The sequence below is a fragment of the Lonchura striata genome, chromosome 9 (genome assembly GCF_046129695.1).
Source record: "Lonchura striata isolate bLonStr1 chromosome 9, bLonStr1.mat, whole genome shotgun sequence".
NCBI lineage: Eukaryota > Metazoa > Chordata > Aves > Passeriformes > Estrildidae > Lonchura > Lonchura striata.
In genome coordinates, this window is record NC_134611.1 from 28,094,342 (window position 1) to 28,115,233 (window position 20,892).

The following is a 20,892-nucleotide window of genomic DNA, read 5'->3' on the forward strand; positions in this document are numbered from 1 at the left end:
GTACCCACCCAGCAGCATCGCCACTGCCTCCAAGGGGCTTGGCGAAGCATCATCCCTTATGGTGCTGGCTGGGGTCACTCTGGCAGAGCCCGCTGCCTCGGGAGCCGCCGGGTCTGGAAACCCGGGATCCGTCCCACGGGCAGACTCAGCCGCAGCGCTCCACACTCTCTCAAGTTTCACCCTCTACTCATAACCGACTCCCGCAGTGGAAACTTCCAAAGCATCGCCCTTAAGCAAGTGCTCCCAACTCCATCGGACGCTGAGAATCAGCTCAACCCGCTCTGTCCCAGCGGCTGCCGAGCGCTGCCCGGGATGCGCGGGGCTCCCGGAGCGCTCCCGGCTCTCCCCAGCCCGGGATACCCGGAGCGCTCCCGGCTCTCCCCAGCTCCGGGTATCCCGGAGCGCTCCCGGCTCTCCCCAGCCCGGGATACCCGGAGCGCTCCCGGCTCTCCCCAGCCCGGGATACCCGGAGCGCTCCCGGCTCTCCCCAGCCCGGGATACCCGGAGCGCTCCCGGCTCTCCCCAGCCCGGGGCTCCCGGAGCGCTCCCGGCTTTCCCGAGCCCGGGATACCCGGAGCGCTCCCGGCTCTCCCCAGCCCGGGATACCCGGAGCGCTCCCGGCTCTCCCCAGCCCGGGATACCCGGAACGCTCCCGGCTTTCCCCAGCCCGGGATACCCGGAGCGCTCCCGGCTCTCCCCAGCCCGGGATACCCGGAGCGCTCCCGGCTCTCCCCAGCCCGGGGCTCCCGGAGCGCTCCCGGCTCTCCCCAGCCCGGGATACCCGGAGCGCTCCCGGCTCTCCCCAGCCCGGGATACCCGGAGCGCTGCCGGCGGTCCCCCAGCCCATACCTCGGATGTAGGCGCACTTGCTGTCGTCCAGCGGCGCGGAGGCAGAGGCGCCCATGGCTGGGTGCGGAGCTGCAGCAGCACCGCGGTCCCACCGAGCCCCGGCCGCCCCCGCCGCTTCCTCCGCAGGCGCCGCCCCCGGCCCGGCCCGGCCCCGCCCCGCCGGGCACGGCTGGGACCCGGCAGGGACCGGGCAGGGACCCGCGGCGCCCCTGGGCTGCAGGCACGCTTGTCCCCGGCTGCTCTTTGTAGCCCCACTCCGCTCTGCCCCGCTGTCACTCGTCACCGCAAAATCCACGTCCCCTCGCAGACACGGTTAGAGCCTCCGGGGTTTATCCAGAAGTCACGTTAAAAAGCGTGCCACAGTAAAAGCACGGTTAAACAGGACCAAAATACCTCTCCTGGAGATGTCCAGGAGGCAGCTGGGACTAGCGCTGGGTGATGGGTGCAGTGGTTTAGGGGTGACAGTGGCAGTGCTGAGGTGACGTTTGAACACCATGATTTTAGAGGTCTGTTCCAACCTTGATGATTCTGTGATAAAGGCCCTGGCACAGGATGCCCAGAGAAGCTGTGGCTGTCCCATGATCCCTAGAAGTGTCCAAGGCCAGGCTGGACAGGGCTTGGAGCAAGCTGGGACAGTGGAAGGTGTTCCTGCCCATGGCAGGGGGTGGAACGAGATGGTTTTAAGGTCCCTTCCAACCCAACCCATTCCATCCTTTGTGATTCTGTGATTTATGGCTCAGTCTTCAGGGGCATATTGTCCCACTCTTACCAGGAATATTCCAAATTTCTACTGTGTGTTTGATTCCACAATGAACAATAAACCTAAAAAAACAGGCACTAAAATACACATCACTTCAGTAAATATTTTCCAGTGATTGAAACAACTTCCTGAAACAGGCAAGTGCACCAGTCTGCAGATCCTCAGCACATCAATGTAAGTCAGTATGGAACAGATATCTGAATTCTCCTGCCCCTGAATAATAATTTCACATAATACCCAGATGTGATTTTCTAAAGTATTTCCTTATTTTTTGTTGTTTTTATAACATTAATCCAGCTGACTGGCCATGGGCAGGGTGCCATCCCTTATTGGGCCTCATATGTTTTGCATGGAGCTGATGAGTTGCAATGAATGTGGATTTTGCTGACACACTGGAGGCTCACAGTGACTGGAAGTTACTCATTTTACCATTAAATGCTTCTTATTCAGCTTGTACACATCTGCCACTCACTGTGAAATTGCTTGCACATATTTCAGCTTTGCTGACGTGGGCTGTGGGGTTGGTAGGTTTATCCTATGCCACTCAGCTGATCACAGAATGGTGAAACATTTTGGAATTGAACAAACCAACCATTTTGGGGTTTTTAAACCAACACTGAACTTGATCAGATTTGAAATATTGCAGATGATATGTGACATTGAGTTCAGTATTGTGCTAAGAAACCGCTTTCCTTTGAAAATTCATGTTCTCTGGGCACACACTGTTGTATCTAAATATGATGGAGCTTCACTACCTTGAGGAGAGCAGGCTCATCCAGAGCATCACTGAGCCAGTTTCTCACAAGTCTCTAGAGACCCCAGCTGAGCTAAAACATTAAATCAACAGCACTTCTAGAGGTCAGATGTGAACTAGGCTCTGTTTTAAATATATTTGAGAGCTCTCAGCAAGGTGGCTGCTGTAAGTTTTCTCACTGCATGTATGTGAGCTGTGTGAGCAGACACCAGTGAGGAAATACTGGTTACTGGTGTGCCTTTTGAAGGCATTAACTCAGAGGAGAATTCAGGCTCTGCTCAGTGAAGTGTATCTTTTATCAAGTGTAGTTGAGGAGCTTTTCATCACATGAAATGGGCAAGTCAGCTCCAGGAGTCTGGAGAGATAAACCTTGGAGAATTCATGAGCCATGAAGTGGATTGCAGTTCTGTCCCATCATTTAGCAGATAAAAATATGCCAAATCCCAGAAGCTTCATACCCCAGAACAGATGTCAGACCTGAATGGGAAACCTCCCTGTGTAATTACAGCTAGGGTAAAAACAAAATGAGAACTGAGGAGTTTGTGTAGTTACAACATTCTATACTGTGTTACTGCTCCCCAAGATCCCCAGGCATTTCATAAATGCTTGCTAATTAAGACTGTGATTTCCTTTTTAAGATAGGGAAATGCTGTGTTTTAATAGCAAAGCTTCTGTCTTTATCCTCTTAAAAAAACACCATGAGAAATGTGAGCCAAATCAGGAACAGAGATAAATTATCCTATTTATGTACTGCTTCAAACAAAAACCATCTTTAAGATAAGAAATTTGCCACATTAACTTTTAAGCTGATGTGACACACCTGCACTGCAGCTATTAATGATAAGGTAATACAATCAAAACAAGTATTTCCCCACTTTTTCTCCTATGAAATCTTGATCTTTAAGGGTTGTGTTTATCTTTACACACCCCAAAATTCCTTCTCTAAACACCTGTTTTGTATGATATCCTAGATGTTGTACTATATCCTAAAGGGCAAAATGAAAGTGAATTCCTGAGTGAAGAGGATCAGGAGAAGCCCTCCCTTCCAAACAAAGGGATGAAGATCTAGCTCTGTAGCCTCTGTGGCTTCACTTGTGGCACAGTGACATGGAGGGTGGTGGTTTCTTACATCACCACAGTCCAGGTTTCCTCATGCTCTGGACCCATGGAAGCTCTGGTACCCAAAAAGTGCAGTGCACTGTTACTGCCAAATTCTGCTTTGGGAGGGAGGGAGTGGGGGAGGGAAAGAAGGAAGGGAAGAGGGAGGGAGAAGGAGGCTATCTCCACAATCTCATCTATTTGATCTCCCACTGTAATGGAACCCTGATGTGCCCCAGACACGACGAGATCCATTCCCAGCACCGTGTGCTCCATGGAATGAACTTCCAGGGGCTGTTAGTCAAACACACAGACCTCAACACAACCACAGGGCTGACAACCTGCAGAGGTGTCATCAGAGGCACTGATACAAGCTTGGCCACCTTGCTGGCTGCTTCTCCTTGTGTGGTGGTAACGGGGACATGCCAAGGAACCAGCTGGTTTGCCAAGCTGCACAAGAGCACTTGGCTGTGCCCTTGGCTCCAGAGAGAGCACAGGTTCACCCTGTGTGTGCTCCCCAACAGCCCTCTCGTTGCCTCAGAGACATGGTTTGTTATCAAACAGAAGCACTGAAGTGAAAGGTGTGTGAAATCCATTGGGAGAGATGATTCATTATCCAAAAGTACCTTCTAGGATTTTTCCAAGGGAAAGGAGCCATTTTAAGGCCACTGGCTTTGTAGGCAGGATAACAATGTGCTGTTGACACAGCCAGCTCCAAATATAATGAAACTGTAATGAATAAATAATAATTATCTATTGCTAGAGGAAACTCTTAAACATTATTGTCTGAAAGTCAACACTGTCAGGTTGCAGACAGTGTGAGAGATGTGTGACAAAATAAAAACAGCCCTTTTCTCAGGACAGACTGCTGACTGAAGTATATTCTGATCCTTTCCTTGTAAGTAAAACAAAAATGTTGTTCTTATGATTTTTTTTCAAAAGGTTAGAAGGAGGTCTTAAAATCTAGCTGCAGAAGATACTCTAAGAGAATCACAGCTGTTCTGTCTGGAAAATTAAAAATATCATTTTGATAAAATAGCTTTAAAAAAAAGTTAAGAGTTGGTTGTGCTTTAACTACTGCCCTAATTCTGAGAGACCAACCAGTGTGGAGCACTGAAAACCCACATACAGGAGAGTGGATTTTGACAAGTTCCTAATCCCAGAATCATGGAGCAGCCCAGGTTTGGAAGGGACCTCAAAAGGTCCTCAAACCTCTCCTGGAAAAGGGAGTCTAAGGAGATTATCTAACACCCTGTGCTATTACCTTTAGAACTTCAGCAACAGAGACCTTGCTACACCCCTGAGGAGGTTGTGCCAGTGAATTGCTTTTCTTGCTGTAGAAAGTATCTTTCTTATAGCAAGATAAAATGAAAGAGCGTGGTGTGGAGACAGTATGTTGCTTCATATATGAACTGAATGTTCCAGGAAAGAGGTAAAAATGTTATTTATGGTCATTATTCAAATGAAGAAATCAGATAAAACCCCTTACTGGAAAGTATGAATGACAGTCTGAACCACTCATGAAGGAGGGAAAGTAAGGCAAAGGAATATTTCAGTAGCAGATGGTGGTAAAATGATATAATTTTATCTGTAGTTCTACCTTTCAAAGGTTATGTAGATCAAAATATAATCAAGCTGCTGAGTGCACAGTTCAAAGCAGGAGGAGGCTTTGCTGGTTGCCTTCCTCACTTCTTAGTTCCTTCCCAGTTATGTTTTATTATGTTGCTCACATTCAACATGTGAACAACATTCATTGGAATACTCATTGAAAAACAGTGCTTATAAAAAACCAAATTATAAATGACACTCATTATTCTACCCTGCTTGGTTGCAAATTGTTTAGATATGCCAATTTTGCCCACAGAGTTGAATGTGATACATAATCTGAGAGGTTTTTGAAACTCCTGCAATAGAATTTTCTACTAATGGTGACATGGTGACATGGCAGAGTTCTGTAGTTCTCTACTTGCATTTAATGAATATATATATATACAAACATAGCCCTAGCCCATAGCAGGGCTCAGCTAGACATCAACACTGCTACAAATTGAGAATTTCCATCCTCAATATCCAAACAACACACATCTTGTTCCTCAAACACTAAATACTTTTGAGTGGAAAGGTAGAATACTTGAGGTTAAAAAAATTATTTTTTCTTTGTTGTGCAAGAGTGTGGTGGGGTGATGAAAACTTCCCAGTAATGACAACGAGAAGCTTCTCTCTCTTCTGACACCTGAGATTCTGGATGGGGGGATTCGAGCAGCTGGGCCTTTAAGACACCAGGTCAGCTCAACTAAAGAATGCTGCTTCCCTGGAATTCCTTCTCAAAGCTGAGGGAACAGCACAGTGCTCATGGTACTCACTGGAGAGAGCTCTGTTCTTGTTTTCTATCCACAAGGGCCCTTCAGTGCCTCTGAGGTTCCCAGTTCTTGTGGAGTACAACCAAACCCTTGCAAATCTATTCTGAGCACTCTTTACAACCAAATACACAATCTGTTAGTACTTAGGGCACATTACCAACTTGCATGTCAAGACTGCTTTTTAAAACAGATTCTAAAATTGATTTATTACAAATAAACAGATTGTCCCAAGTACAGCTCCAGGCAGCAGCTGTGGAGAAGGGAAAGCACTGCACACCTGGAGTGAAAAATTCCTCTCAAATCAGTGATCCCACAAGAACAAGAGACTCTGCCTTACCTTAATGTGAAGTAATTTCTCTTTGAGCCCTGTGGTGGGAAGTTCCCCTGGACTTGTCTCCTCCTCTCCCCAGTTTTCCTGGGGGAGTGCTGCTGGCTCTGTCACTGCCATCTCAGCAACCTGATGAGAGCACTGTTTCAGGCTTGCTTGTTCTTTTGATGTCAGCCCTGTGGCTCTTTGCAGCTGGAGTCTCCTTCTGGCAGGCTGGGGGGCAATGCTGGATCTAGAAGAACAGGAAAGGAAAGAGGTGAAGCAAACCCAGCAGCCCTGGGAATCAGTATGGGAGTGAAATGGATTGTGAGGACATGCCATGGACTGAGAGCATTGGGGACAGGAATAAAAACCCCGAATAGGGATGAAAAACTCAGAAGATATAGTTCTGGATTTTATCTCCTATAAAGTAAAGAATCCTAGAATTAAGAATCACCTCCAGCTGTGGCACACTCCATTTTCCTGACCCAGTGGCCAGGAAATGACATAGTTTTGTGTATATGTAAATTAAAATAAAATACATGTGTTGAACGTTCCTGCTTTTTAAATACACAAAGTGTATTTGGTAAATTCAAACACCATTTCCTTCTCTGCTTAGTCACTAGTTATGAAATCTGTTAAATGACAAATGAAGTGATCATTCCCCTTCAGCTGCCATTAGAGGCTGTAATTTAATTAGTTGGGACATTCATGTCAAAACAACTAATGCACAGGCCCTCACAAATTCATTGTTGAAGTTCCCTCATTGTCAAACAAGGGTTTGTTCCCTTACGTGAAAATAGAGGTGGTGCACAGAAACCAGGGAATAAACCACAGCTGAGTGCCCTTCCCACTGCCTGCTGCTCCCAGGGATACAGAACAGCAAACAAGAAGGCACTGCCCAATCTGCTGATCTCAACAGAAAATGCAGAATAAAAAGCCATCTGGTGGAGATCCACTGGGCTCTTTACTGCTTCAAATGTGCAGCCACACCTGCCTGGGGAGACCAAAACCTTCCTGAGCGGTAGAAATAAACTTATAGGGAGGTTTTTGTAGGAGGCAGCCTGGTAAGAAGGGAAGGCTGAGGCATCTCACTGCCTCTGAACAGAGTTTAGTGAGGCAAGATGCCAAATCCAGAAATTAAACCTGTAATTTTCCCATCTTAACTAAGGAAATCATGTTGACTCTGCTTAGAGGAGTAAGGAATTCTACTTCCATTTGATGATCAAAAATGTGACTGAAACTTTCTTCCCAAGTGAGCTGCTGTTCCTGTGCTATTAACAACCCCTCAAAAGTCCAGCAGGCGTAGGCTGCAGAAGCTGAATGATCCTGCAGACATAATTAATGAAGGAGAGGGCTAAATCCCCACAACATCTGGATTTGCTTCTTCTGGCCACAGATGGTTTTGGTTGCTTTTTATTCCAAGTATATTCGTTAGGATCGAGCATGGGGTTTAAACACAGCTTTCCTGTTCCAAGTCTCCATTTTCCATGGAGAATCTTCTCCTCAGGACCCTATTCAGGGAGGCATGTGTAACAAATAAAGTGGGATTTGCTAAACCATCCTGCACACTGAAGGGGCTGCAAAAGTTCAAAAGGAGACACACAAAGGAAAATGGAATAGTTTGGATTTTTGATGTGTTTTCCCCTCTCTAAAGTGATTGTCTCGTCTGCCTCATTTTTGTTCCAGATAATTTTATAACAACTTATCCCTCCGAGGTTTTGAACTTACAGTAGATGGATCACAAAATGTTTACAAGTGTTTCTGTTCAATTAGTGTAGGCGCTGAGAGCACAGGTCCATCCACCCAAGGCTGGCTCCTGGGCTGGGAAAGCCACCCAGCAAGCAGCCTCACAGCAATCCTCCACCCATCCCCTCATCCCCGGGGTCCTGCCAGCCTCCTGCTCCTCTCCAGCTCATCTGCACTCACCCAAATGTGCCTGGGCAGAAGGAGGACATCACCTCCTCAGCAGCTCCAGCACATCCTCGTGGCGGAGCAGCCAGCAGAAATCTTTCCAACTAATTATTCCCATGACTTACTTGTGTGATAAAACCTGGACACTTTCAGTATCCTTTAGGAGTGCAGATGTAGTTAACCAATGTATGACTGATTTTCTTACACACTGTTGCCTCTCCAGTTAACGTGGGTAACAATTAATCTGCTTTTCTAGCACAGTACCTGCCTTGGGTTCACTCTTGTCTCTCTAAATAACCAACAGAAGAAACAGCAGTGGCCTTCATTATGTAGCAATGATCTAGTTAGAATTGAAAAACTTATCAAATCACTACTAATTCTGTGGGTTTTTTCAAAGCATTTGAAATGCCAGTACTTAATTGGCTGTTATAGGAAAGCATAATACTTATTTAAAAACTTGCTTGCTTTCAGGCACATCCACCAGCACAGTCGCAGCTGTTTTGCTGTGCAGTACTGAACACACTGTCATATTTACTGCATTAAAACTGCTCTCTGCAGATCAAAAATGATTGTTTTATTGCCTTTTTTTTTTCTTTTTTTTATGATGTTTAGCAGAAACCTATATTCTCCTTGTTACCTCTGCTGCTCAGCTTTACCAGACTGGTTTTGACCACAGTCAGTTGCATTGTAAGTGAAATACAACTATTGCTTTTCCTTCCTTTTCTATTTCATAATAAAGTTAGTATTTCCGTAGACACTGGAATCCTCATTTTCCTTACATGAAAGAAAATAACAACATTCTTCTCTTATTCCAACTTTGAAACATGATGATTAAAAGTATTATCATAGATCACAGAAAAATCCAGTTTGGAAGGGACTTCTGGAGCCCATCTGCTCCAAACTCCTGCTGGAAGCAGGACCTTGTGTTAGGCTGTCCAGGGCTCTGTCAAGCCAAACCTTGAATATTTCCAGTGAGGGAAATTTTACCACTTCCCTGGAAATCTAGTGCAATGTTTAATTGTTCTCACAGTGATTTTCTTCCACTTAAACCCAGACAGAATTTCTCCTTGGAGCAAGTTGTATTAGCCTTAATGTGTTTTCCCTTGATGTGTTCAGATGCACAAAAAAATTAGCTCTTGCCTGTCTAAATAACCAGCAGAAGAAGCAGCAGTGGCCTTGCTTCATTTCTGATGGCATGCTGGATGTTTAGCAGTTGAGCTACCTTAAGGCTGGCTTCTGTCACATCTTGCAGTAGCTATGGGATAGAACTGGGGGGTCTTTCAGTACTCTGTCAAGGACCAGAGAGCCCAGGAACACAGAAGTGGGCAGGAGGCTGAAATTGGGGGTGTTAATGTTCTCTAACAGCCGCTCAGCCCATTTCAAAATGAAGCTTTTTGAGCATTTTGTCTATAGAATAATTAAGCTGTAAGGATCCCTGCTGTGGACTGAAAGCAGCATGCAAACCAAACCTTGGAGCCTTGCCAACCATTACCTTTTCCTTGGCACACTGCCCAGAATTAAAATCTTGCAAAATTTTAAGTCTCCATTTCTCTGGTATATTTCTGTAGCTATTTAACCAACCGATAAAATAAAGAAAAAAAAAATAAAGAAAAAAAGAGATGATGAAAATGTGTTGATTATAGACTAAGCATACATAATGGTCTGACTATGGTTCCCTTCTCTTTCCCCAAACACCTAAAGAATAACAAGAGGAAATACTAAAAAGAACCAGCAATTGAAACAAAAGCTGTGAGGTCAAACTCTCCCTTGCTCCTCCTTCCTTCTCTTTATCGCTGGTCTCCACTTGGCTCCTGGCTCCCAGCTGAAGGCACTGGCTGCATTGTTAGACCACGGACAAGAACAATGCACCACAACAAAGGTTGGGGCTGCTTAGTGATAACTTGAGCCTTTCCAGAGTTTTGTCTTGTGAAAAGCAAAAATTCTCTGAAAAGAAGGAGAAATAAACTGAAGTTCATGTGGAATCATAGAATCAGGGGATGGTTTGGGCAGTGAGCCCATCCAGTTCCACCCCCTGCCATGAGCAGGGACATCTTCCACTAGCCCAAGTCGCTCCAAGCCCCATCCAACTTTGCCTTGGACAATGCCAGGAATGGAGAGAATTTCTGCCCAATATCCCATCTAACCCTGTCCTCTGGCAGTGGGAAGCCATTCCCTGTGTCCTGTCCCTCCATCCCTTGTCCCAAGTCCCTCTCCAGCTCTTCTGGACTCCCTTTAGGCACTGGAAGGGGCTCTAAGGTGTCCCCAGAGCCTTCTTCTCTTCAGGTGAACTCCCCCAGCTTTCCCAGCCCTGGGAGCACCTCTGTGGCCTCCTCAAGCTCCAAGAGGCCCACATCTTCCCTGTGCTGTGGTCCCAGGGCTGGATGCAGTACTCCAGGTGGAGCCCACGAGGCACCAGCCCCAAGTGTGGTCATGATGGATGACACTAGAACGAGCTGCCCAAACCACAGCTGGGTCTGTGTGAGATGGATCTGCAAAGGAGGGCCAGGAGAAGCAACTTGGCTGGGCTGTAACTGCAGCTGTGGTGAGGCAGCAGTGCAGGAAAGGCACTAAGAGGAGTTATGGACCTTCTCACTGATGGTGCACAGGGCTCTACCTGGCAGGAAGGTCTCACAGCAATGAAACAGGATTGGAGTTAGAATTTTCAGTTTAAAGAGAGCAGTGGCAACTTGGCCTCAAATGAGCATCTGCACCACCTGCACTGGGAAGGTGCTGAGGAAGAACATTCTGTTTGGGGACAGCATGGATAAAAGTAGCTGCCACTAAGGGCAGTTCCCCTAAATGCTGGATTTGCCATGGAAAAAAGACTTAGATCCTGACAGGGCTCCAGTGTCCAGGCTTCTGAATGTTTCTGCTGTGTGCAAAAGCCTTGCACGGCTACAGCCCTGAAAATAAACACAACCCAAGTTGTAACCTCAAAATAAACACAGCCCAAGTTGTAACCTCATTCAGCATCCTGGGAGCACAGGCAACCAACACTAAGTGGAGCAACGTGGAGGCTTTGTGAGGGGATTTTCTGGTTTAACAAGGAACTAGCTCGCTGTGGAGGCCGGCATCCACGGCTGGGATTGAGGCAGTGGTGTGACACGAGAAATAAAGGAAGCTGTACACTTCCTATCCAGGCTGCTCTCACACATCTAATTAGAGAGCACTTATATATATATAATATATAAGGATTATGCTCCTCACTGACCGTGACAGCAATCAGATTTTCACTCCTGTTGAATGCACTAGCTACCAAAACCACGGATGCTCAGTTGGCCACTCTAGCTCTAGGAGGTTATGCACGATATAACCTCAACCAAAACTTCAAACCAGCTGTTCTCTCCCCGTTTTAATGCGATGTTTTCACAGCAGAAGTTACTCCTTGCTGTCGGGCGCCCTCTCCTGCGTGTTCACCTCTGTAGCTGTTCTGGTCACAGAGAATCCCTCTTCCTCCTCCTCCGGTGAAATCCTTCCCTACAAAAGTCCCTCCCGACCCCGCACACCTCCCTGTTTTTCAGATACCCAACTTGTGGCCACTCACTACACTCCAGAAAGCTCCCAAGGAATCTTAGCTTTGCTAATAGTTACTAGGAAATTAGTTTTCTTTACAAAGCAAATTAATTCCTAGTATCCTCAACTGAAAATCATAGAATCCCAGACTGGTTTGGGCTGGGATGGACCTTAAGGATCATCTTATTCCACCCTCTACCATGGGCAGGGACACCTTCTGCTAGAGTCAGGTTGTTCCAATCCTTGAACACTTGCAAAGATGGGGCAGCCACAGCTCCTCACCACCCCCACAGGGAAGAATTTCTCCCCAATATCCCATCTAACCCTGCCCTCCTTCACCTTAAAGCCATCCCCCTTGTTCTGTCCCTCCAGGCCCTTATCTCCCGCTTTCCTGGAGCCCCTTTAGGCATTGGAAGGGGCTCTGAGGTCTCCCTGGAGCCTCCTCTTCTCCAGGGGAGCACCCCCAGCTCTCCCAGCCTTTCCTCATGGGAGAGATGCTCCTTTCTACTCAGCTCCATGGGCCCGTGTGTTGGTTTTGCACAGCCTGGTTTTTTGGGGGGACGGGGAGGGGGCAGGACACAGGGGTGGCTTCTGTGAGAAGCTGCTGGAAGCTTCCACCATGTCCAGCAGAGCCAGTCCCTGATGGCTCTGAAGCTGGCCAAAATTGAGCCAATTAAGAGATGATGGTAATGCCTCTGGGATTACAGCTTTAAGAAGAAAATCAAAACAATGTGGACAGGTTTTTCTTTGAGTCAGAGAAGAGGAGGAGGTGAGAACATATGAGGGAGACACCAAGGTCAGTGGAGAAGGAGGGGCAGGAGGTGCTCCAGGGGCCAGAGCCGAGATTCCTCTGCAGCCATGGTGAGAGCAGGGTGAAGCAGCTGTGCCCCTTCATGGGGATCCATGGGGGATGCAGAGATCCACCCCCAGTCCATGGGGATCCATGGGGGATGCAGAGATCCACCCACAGCCCGTTGGGATCCCTGGGGGAGGCTGTGACCCAGGGAAGATCCCTGGAGGAGGCTGTGTTCAGGGGAGGATCCCTGGGGGAGGCTGTGTTCAGGGAAGATCCCTGGAGCAGGCTGTGTTCAGGGAAGATCCCTGGAGCAGGCTGTGTTCAGGGAAGATCCCTGGAGGAGGCTGTGACTCAGGGAAGATCCCTGGGGGAGGCTGTGTTCAGTGCAGCCCCAGTGCAGAGAGGCCCCTGCTCCCAGGCTGGAGCAGCCTGTCCTTGCAGGACTGCAGCCCATGGACAGAGAGCCCAGAGCAGCAGTTTTGGGAGGGCTCTGTGCCCGTGGCAGGGACTCACCTTGTGGCAGGTGAGGTTTGGCTGCTGCTCGTGGGAGTGGCCCCACGCTGGAGAAGTTCACAGGGAACTGTCTCCTGTGGAGGGACCCCAGGGTCTCACAGGGAAAGGACTCCTCTCCTGAGCAGGAAGAAAATCTGGGAGGTGAACTGACCAAAACCCCCACGCCCTGTCTCCCTGTGCTGTCGGTGTGAAGGAGGCAGGGGCTGGGGGGAAAAATGGTGATTTAAGGGCTTATTTTACTTCTCATTATCCTCCTCTGATTCTGTTAGCAATAAATTTACTTTGTACCTTTGAGCCTGTTTTGCCCTTGGAGTGTTTTCTCCTGGTCTTTATCTTAACTCATGAGCTCTTTGTTAATTTTTTCTCTCCTTTACCCAGCTGTGGCAGGGGAGGGTGAGCAGCTTTTGAAGGTGCCTGGCTTTTGGCCAGTGTCAAACCATGACACCCCATCATGCCCCTTCCAGCCTTCTTGCTGCTCCCCATAGTGAGGCAGCAGTACCTACCTGTCAGTGACTGTCCCTGCACTCTGGAGAGGCAAGAAGGGCAGATTTGGTGTGCCAGTTTCCAAATCTCAGTGTTCTGGCCAGAAGGGACTTCAGAGAGGTGGGATGTGGCCCTTGCCTCCTGTCACCAGCAGCTCTGGAAATCTGCTCCAAGTATGAGTCCTCTTGCCCTACTGTGACAGAGAATAATCCACCTTTTCATCTGGAGAAGAAAAATCTGGGTTCCAACTCCTACAAAAGGCAAAGAACAGGGACCAAACCCTGAGAAATTTAAGAATTTCTTCAAGAGGAAACGGTGTGGGGCTAACACTGAATCACCACACTTTACATCCTCATGGGCTGATTACCAAACCACTTTCTCTCCTGCTTCCTGCCTCTTTGTTGTCTTTTTTACACTCTGTCAAATTGTTCATGTGGCTTCCTCATCCCCACTCTCTGTTCCAAGACTTCTCCTTACCATATTTTCCTAGTTTATAATCAAAAAACTGCCAGAAACAAAGAGAAATTGTGTCCTGGAGAACACCAGAGAGTTCTTTGACTTTTGGCCAATGCTTTGCTGCAACGTTTATGGCATTTGATGCATATGTTTTAGAAGACTTTTTATTGTAGGCTGGGGATGAGGAGTACATGCATGTTTCCTGTAAAATTTCACAGCGAGTTGCTATTCATGGTCTGTAGGTGCCTTTGACAAATCCTTCTGCAGGGTGGCCAGTTTGAGTTTTCTCTGATCAATGGCTACACAGTACTACTGTCCTTTATTTCACAAGAAAGGACATTAAAAATTTGGGTTTGGTCGCTTTGTGCAATCAGGTGTGTACTCTACAGTTTCACTGTCCAACAGCTCTGTATCCCTCACTTGTTCAGACACAGATGTTTTTCTTTCCTTGGTTCTTGCTGGAGGTGTTCAGGACCAGGATATATGCCAGGCCTGGAAATTTGTGAAAGTTGTTCCTCCACTTGTGGACCTTGTGGATTTAGGTCCCTCCTCCCCACGCACACCAACCCACCAGACTTCTGCAAAATCAACCACTGAAAGCAGTGGGAAAAGGAACCCACCGGGTTGCATGAATTGAAACTGCCTCCTCTGAGATTTACTTCAGCATACCTGTTCCTGGAACACAACAGGTAGTTCTCTAAAGAACACAGAAGTATGGAACAAAGCTCCCAAAAATGCCTACATTTTTATGGTAGCCAAAGCTTTGGTATCTACTCACAGTTTCATTCCACTGCACCTTTCCTTATCACCAGAGATGCCTGGAACTCCTTTCAAACATTACTATTTAAATTGCTTCCCAAGTTTGAAGTAGGCTTGTTTTAACTTGTTTTTTCAAGGTAGTGTTTTCTGTTGTTGCTAAAAAAAACCCTAATGTTTTTTTGTAGCTCCTGGAAAAATGAAGACATTTAGACTGAATTTAAGAAGTTATTTTCAATGGGGGTGGTGAGGCCCTGGCACAGGGTGCTCAGAGGAGCTGTGGCTGCTCCATCTCTGGAAGGGTCCAAAGGCCCAGGTTGGATGGAGCTTGGAGCAGCCCAGGACAGGGCAAGGTTCCCTGCCCATGGCAGAGGATGGGACTGGGATAGCTTTAAGGCCTCTTCCACCCCAACCCAGTCTGAGATTCTCTGACCAGAACTATCTTGCCAGCTCAGAAGCGGTTGAGAACAGAGAAGCCAATGCAGAACACCTGAAGTGGGCTGGATGCTCAGAGCAGACAGTGCAGGGAAAAAAACCTCAGCTTAATGTCCTGAGTACAAAAAAAGGCTTCTTTGAGCAGTAGTCACCCTTTAACATCCTCCTGTTGTGCTTTCATTGTAACGTCTGTCATTCTCAGTCGTACCAGCCACATAATAGAGTTCTTCAGGGCTTCTAATTTTTATTGTCATTGTGCTCCCACTGTTATGTTAATTAGATTAAACCAGACTCCCACTGAGGCTGTAACAATGATAAACAGTGTAGTAATCTGTCAGCTCTCTCTGAAACCACTTTCCATGGCTTTGGAAATGTGCTGCTCCGATGGACCACACTGCTGTATATTGTAAATAATCTGCTTTGATCACTTGCTCACATACATTGTAATAATCAACACTGAAAAATAAGCTTCTAATGACTCACAACCTGAGGCACATTATTGATCTTTCCAATCAGCTACCATGAAGGGGCTCATGGAAGCAGAATGTATTAATGCTGCCATTTTTAACTACACAAGACAAATATTGTCGAGAGAGGGGTCCTGCTGGAAATCTAAAATGACCACACATTAATACTAATCATTTAATTTGTCTGGAAAAAAACTGGCTAATTCCATCTTTCCCTCTTTGCCTGAAATAGGTTCTAGACTTTCCACTAATTATTTTAAAGATAGCAGTAAATTCTGACAGCTTTTAACACAGACACTCAGTTCTGTGGGATTTTGCTTCCAGACCATTAACTCCTAAATCCATATTCTGACAGATTTCTTCTGAGGAACAAAGAACAGCGGAGGAATAAGACCTGAACTGCTTTTCTTGTCTTACTGTACAGAGACACTCAGCAACAAAGCTCTCCTCATTATAGCACCTGTGCAGAATGAGGACTTCACAAATCCAGGTTCTTTACAAGTGCTGTGGAAACCATTATTACAGATGGTTCTGTAATTCTCACTAGCCCTGTGCCTCATTTCAGTGAATCCCAAAAGGTTATGTCCTCTTTATTCAGTGTGTGTGTGTGTGCTGATGTATGGGCATCTGCTGTGTCCATAAACCAGCATTACACATCCCGTTTCTCCTCCTGCTGCTAATCTGAAGCAGATGTGTGAGGCTGCAGAAAATAGATGTAAGCTGTATTTCTCCAAACTGTGTTCTTGCTGCTGTTTAGAAGGCAGCCATTTGCCAAATAGCAGACCCAGAGACTTTAGAAGCAAATAACAACATACAGCCACAATCTCGCTTTTCCATCCCTTGGCCTGAAAATAATCAGAGTGAAAATAGAACCCAAAAAGAGAAAATACTTCTTTTTTAGACCTCTACCGTAATATAATGCCTGTCCACAGCACCTACCAAAGTCCATTGCAGACCCCTAATTCATAATGCTGGCAATTGTGATCTTGGAAAGAAAATCTAAAAGCAAAGTCCTACCTAACATGCTGGGCTGAAATGTGTGTTTAGTATGCTCCAGCAGCTCCAAATAAATCAGAGCTCAGATCTGTGGAAACCAAGGGCTGTCCAGGCTGGAGCAGCAAAGTCAGGGAACTCCCAGCAGTTAGAGAGCAGAGCTATGTTATGAAGAAATGGGCACAGCTGCTTTGGTGAGTCACATGTGGGTTTGGAGCAGGACCCAGCTGGCAAACACTTATTCTCCATCATTTCTTGAGGTCATTGCTGAAGTTCAAGTAATGAAAAAAACCAATGAGTTAAAAGCAAATCTCCCTAGGTTATATTTGAAACACACAGCTCAAGGATAGTCTTACACAATTTAAGCAGCCTCTGGAAAGTGTGGCACAATCATGCACTGAGCTTCTTCACTCAGGGAAACAGGATTGCAGGCTTTTACCAGCTACAAAACAAGGTAAGTCTGTGCTACAGGAAATCTTCCAAAATAAGATAGCAGAGAAGGAATAGTCATTCATTTCCTGTAACTGATGCTTAAGCCAAGAATCATTAAAATGTATCCTGCTTTTTAAAAATTATTTTTCTCTTTCTTTTCTCCCTCTCTCATCTTGTCTTTTTGCCTTCTCCTTATCCTTGTCTCTTTAAAAATAGGCTTTTAAAATTTTGGTCACTACTTGTAAAGATCAACACAATAGACCAAGTCATCCTCATACTATTGACCTTTTGCATGATTTTCAGTGCAAGCATAAGCCTTCAATGATTTCAGCAAAGGTTCTTAGTTGGGCCATTCACTGGCAGAAAAATAAATCTGTCTTTGCAGGGAACAAAAAATAGTCTGATTGTATCTGTCTCATGCTCCACTAGAGGGCTCCAGATAATTATCTTAAATATCATCCAGGCGGTGTTGTGTACAGGCTGTTAATTGCACCTAATTAGAGATCAGTAGATGTATTAATCAACTACAAGTCAGGCCTCAATACAGAAACACTCAGTGGCACTGTTTCCATCTACAATCAGCCTCCAGCTCCTATTTGAGTCCCCAGAAGTTGTGTGCAGGTATCGCTTCTCCCTCCGAATATTCTCCTGCTTCTAACCCTGCTGCTGTGCTGTCTTGTGTCACACACCTAAAATAATGCACATATTTAAAATATTGCCCACAGCCCTAGGATGAGAACAGCCAGTGCTAAATTTGTTTTCCAGGGCACAGCACATTTTTTTCATCACAAATGAAAAGTTCATCAGTGCAAGAGACACCTTTACTGTGGGTTAGTCTTAGCCTGTAGTTTATCCCACAAACACCTTATATACCTCATAAATCTTTGACTTCATCTTTGCAACACTTTCTATGTAGTTATTTCTTTAAAAACTATTTCCAAACATTGTATACAGAACTTCCCTTCTTTGGCAGGCTTTAAATACCCTTGTTTCCTTACTGCAGAGAGCAGGACGTTGTTTACTGAATGACAGATTAAAAAGTTGTTAACAGGGTTTAATCATGTCCCTATTTCAGTTCAAACTACCTCTGCTAGGCACCAGAGCTGGAGCATTCTGCTTTCTTTGCCCTGACACTACTTACACCTTTCTGAAAGGATGTATAAAATCTTCTGAGGAAGCAAGGTAAAAAAACAAGATTTCTTTTCCTTCAATCCACTTACTATAATAAAAGTAGTAAACAAGGAGTTACAAGAAAAACCAGCTGCAGTTTGATACCAAATCTGGGTTCTGTCTTACTCCCTGCCTTCTGTGCAGAGCACAGAAGGAACATTTTTTTGTTTTCCCCAAGTTACTTGTAATGAGATCCCACTCTTTGGCCTTAATTTCTGGACCCTAGATTTCTGGGAATGGAAGAAATTAGCTTATCTTTTGCAGCCTGAATTTGGCATATCCACTGGCTACAGGGGACAGACCATACACACAGCACCCCACAGGAAGAAGGCAGCCATGTGTTCAGGGTGCTACTCCCATCCTATGAAACAAGCTGGCCATATTTCATGCCTGGGAAGTCCCACCTGTGTCAGGGTATGTGGGTGGCTCCAAACATTTGCACAAAGGTGTCACTTTGGGCAGACAAACAGCTGCTTTCTCCTCAGCTCTGGTTTTCTCTGGCAGCACATGGAAGCAGAAACAATTATTACCTTTGGTTTTGTAGCGGATGAACAACATGTTTTAGATTAGTGGAATTAATTCTTGTGCTGCATTAAAGGGATATAGGTAAAGCCTAAAATAAGAATCCAAACAAGGGAAAATATTTGTAATAAGCTAATTATCTGATTAAATGATTACATGCTCTGTCATCCTACACCTCTTAATACACCACTGTAAATATCAAATGCAGAATTAATACCAGCCATTAAATGCATGCTACCCCTCTCCAAAAGGCCAATTAAGCATGTGTTTACAAATGATGCCACTAATTATCCACATCTTCTATTTCAATCAAATGTTTCCAATACAGCAGGAACGGTGGAAAGCAGGAGCTGATGAAAGCTCTCTCAGCTCTCATGCTGCATGGTTTTGCTACCTGCTGCAGAGAACAAAAATGCTCCCAACACAGAGCATTGTATTGTATTGAAACACAATATTATCCATCTCCCAGGCTTTCTTGTCTGCACCCAAGTGCAGAATCACAGGACGACGGGGTAACTTGAGCTGGAGGGGCCCTCAGAGGTCCCTGTCCAAGCTCCAGCTCAGAGCAGGTCAGCTCTGGGGTCAGACCAGGCCACTCAGGGCTTGGACTGCCTGCTTTGGAAAACCTCCAAGGATGGAGATGGCACAACTTTGCTGGGCAACTGTGCTGCTGCTGAGAGTCCCCATGGGGAATAGGTTTTCCCTGTATCCATCCAGAACATTCTTGTTTTGGCTCCTTGTCACCTCTCACCTTGGCTCAATAACCTCAAAGGAAGGGGGCTGGATGTGTAGGTCCCCAAAGCCTTGCCTGCCCCGGGCTGACCAAGCCCTGCTCCCATGGCTTTTCCTCTCAGGGGAAGTTCTGCAGCCCCAGCCATCCTGGGGGCTTCCCTGGGCTTCCCTTCCCCCAGTCTGTTAAGGCCTTTCCTAAAGCAGGGAGAGCCCCAAACTGGACACAGTACCTGGGTATGATCTAGGGAGTGCTGAACATGAGGGACACGTCCCCCAGTCCCCTGGCCATGAGAGCAGTGTCCCTGTGCCAGCAGGGCTCCTGCAGGGCAGCAAGCTCTGCATCTGCACCACAGCTGCCCTGAGCACAAAACCCTCTTGCTGATGTCTTGGCAGGAGGACAGCCTGCACTTGGAGAGGACTTGGCAGCCTTTTCTCACATCCTTAAAAGCAGCAAGAACACCACATCGCAGAGGAGAGCCAAGGTGCTGCTATTAAATCATGCAGGAAATATAAAACAGAATCAAGTAAATATTCTTACAATGAACTGGACACCATTAGCACAGCTTAAAAGTGTTGAATTTCTTTTTGCGTCTCTTTCAGCAAAAGGTTCCTAGAAATGTTTACAGTTTGTTAATTTACATGCCAGTTTATAGTTTTGTATTATACCAGATTTCTGCCTGTGAGGCTGGAGAGGCCCTGGCACAGGGTGCCCAGAGAAGCTGTGGCAGCCCCTGGATCCCTGGCAGTGTCCAAAGCCAGGCTGGACAGGGCTTGGAGCACCCTGGGATAGTGGAAGGTGTTCCTGCCATGGCAGGGGGTTGGAACAAGATGAATTTAAGGTCCCTGCCAACCAAAACCATTCTGGGATTCTGTGATTCCAACCCACCTTGCACTCCATCTGCCTTTGGAGATCTGCCTTCCTTAAAACTGCATGCTCTCATTTTGCAAATCTTATTTTTGCAGCATTAAGCTTTTCTCACATAGAACAAATGTTACTAATGGTGGTATATTAGTATCAGAATTTCTTCACTCACCTCAGTGCTGCAGGCAATTAACAAGTGAAGCAATTTTTACCAAAGGGCACTTCTGGTACCACAATAACTTGCCAGACAACATTTTCCTTTCCTTGGCACTGATGAACACCTGAAACTTCATGGAAATTTCAGTCATTAGTTCTGACTACTGTCAATCTAAAGAGAGGAGTGTATCAGAATCTCTTATTCCATTCTGTACCAGCTTTGAATTTTAACACTGAAAGAGCTCAACACAACCCACTTCAGAAAAATAATTTTTTAAGAAACCGTATCAAGAAAAAAGACTATTAAATCCTATTAAATCCTCAGCTGACTCTGAGATATTTGATCACACTTGGAAAACAGAGATGTTATTCCTGACTAACTTAACAATGTCTTGTAAGGATCAATTATATAAGCTGCATAAAGGGTGTGAGGGAGTGAAAGCTACTCCATAAAAACAATTACTTAGGAATAACCTGACTTAGGCTAGAATTTCTCAAAAATATGTGAAGTTTTGCAAGAAGAGGTGAAGGTCCAAACCAGGACTTTTAAAATATTCTAATTAT

At 46.0% G+C, this 20,892-nt stretch overlaps 1 protein-coding gene across 1 annotated transcript in view; it reads right to left on the reverse strand.

The window, feature by feature from the left end:
• Nucleotides 1-948, reverse strand: part of NIBAN1 (niban apoptosis regulator 1) — a 55,816-nt gene extending 54,868 nt beyond the window's left edge. Inside the window, exon 1 of the mRNA XM_077785504.1 lies at nt 850-948. Within this exon, the coding sequence (XP_077641630.1) occupies nt 850-904 (55 nt within the window). The 5' untranslated portion in view covers nt 905-948. The remainder of the gene's footprint in view (nt 1-849) is intronic.
• Nucleotides 949-20,892: the final 19,944 nt, after the last annotated feature.